Source organism: Phytophthora parasitica (assembly GCF_000247585.1).
Source record: "Phytophthora parasitica INRA-310 unplaced genomic scaffold supercont2.33, whole genome shotgun sequence".
NCBI classification, from domain to species: domain Eukaryota; phylum Oomycota; class Peronosporomycetes; order Peronosporales; family Peronosporaceae; genus Phytophthora; species Phytophthora nicotianae.
In genome coordinates, this window is record NW_008649019.1 from 4402 (window position 1) to 5550 (window position 1149).

The 1149-nt window shown below is 50.0% G+C and overlaps 1 protein-coding gene across 1 annotated transcript; it reads left to right on the plus strand.

Moving 5' to 3' along the window:
- Positions 1–129: 129 nt before the first annotated feature.
- Positions 130–531, plus strand: PPTG_13434 (hypothetical protein; the record flags this gene model as incomplete). Its single annotated transcript, XM_008909111.1, has 1 exon — positions 130–531. A coding segment is annotated over one exon (402 nt), but the record flags the coding sequence as incomplete, so codon positions are not given.
- Between the last annotated feature and the right edge of the window lie 618 nt (positions 532–1149).

Consider the following 1149-nt stretch of genomic DNA (forward strand, 5'->3'; position numbering starts at 1 on the left):
GCGTTACCAGCCGCCCACTTATGGCGCAGAAATGGAATTACAGCCCTATGGGCTTTTAAAAATGAGTATGGTTCGCAAGCCCGAGTACTGACAGTTTATTATGCTTGTATAAAAAAGCATTGGAAGCAGATTGAAGAAGGAGGGCCAAGAACAAACAAGTGGGCTGCGTATGCGTATTGTACACGATGTTGGCGTGCAATCCTATTCCGCACTAGCAACAACGACGTGGAGAAGCACATGTCGAAGTACCACAATGACGCACTTGACGAATTTCGAAGACTGAACAGCGACGACACCGAGGGTCCAACTTGGTCCAGCAGCGACACCAACGCGAGTCAAGTTGTGGATGGTAATAAGAAGCCCGGCCTTTGCGAGATTACGGTTGAGCAGCAGCAGAAAGTGAACGTGCTAATTGCAAAGTGGATAGCAGCCCATTTTCGTCCTCTTCTCATGGTTGAAGATGACGGATTCGTTACGTTTATCAAGTTTGTGACGGAGGACATTTGTGGAATAAAGCTACGCTTCCCATGAGAACTCAACTTCGTAGTGATATCGTTTCGCTGGCTGAAGATATGCGACGAAAAGTAAAGGAAACTATTGCTGAAGACTGCAAGTACTACTCGTTTACGAGTGATATTTGGACAGCAAGAAATGCTCGTTCTTATATTGCTTTCACTATTCGCTGCAGGTCGAGAAACTCCGCTCTCGACCGGAAATTATTCTGATGGGGCCCAAACGCTTGTCTGAGCTCCTCCTTAAACACCACATACGTGTTAAAGCACGTATGATCTGTGAGCCGGCGACCATACGCCCAGCTCCTCGCTCGTCTTCCAAGACATGACATGGCGAACGCGACCTTCGACGGTTCGTCGACAATGCGACGAGCCGTGATGTCAGTGTCAACCTCGACAGGCCATCGGAGAAGAGGCTCTCCCCCTTTTCCCAAATAACTGCTCACGTGCAGTTTCAATGACCGCACGCGCGGTTTCGTCCCGGACGGCGCCGTAGCAGCAGCAGCAACTCGCTGCTCCTTCACAATAACCCCAGAGCAACACCGTGTTGCTCTGTCGGCGACAGCGTTCGTAGCATTGTTGCTACGGCTGCCTCTCCAATGACAGTAGACAGTTTTTGGAGAGCTTCCACTCTGGA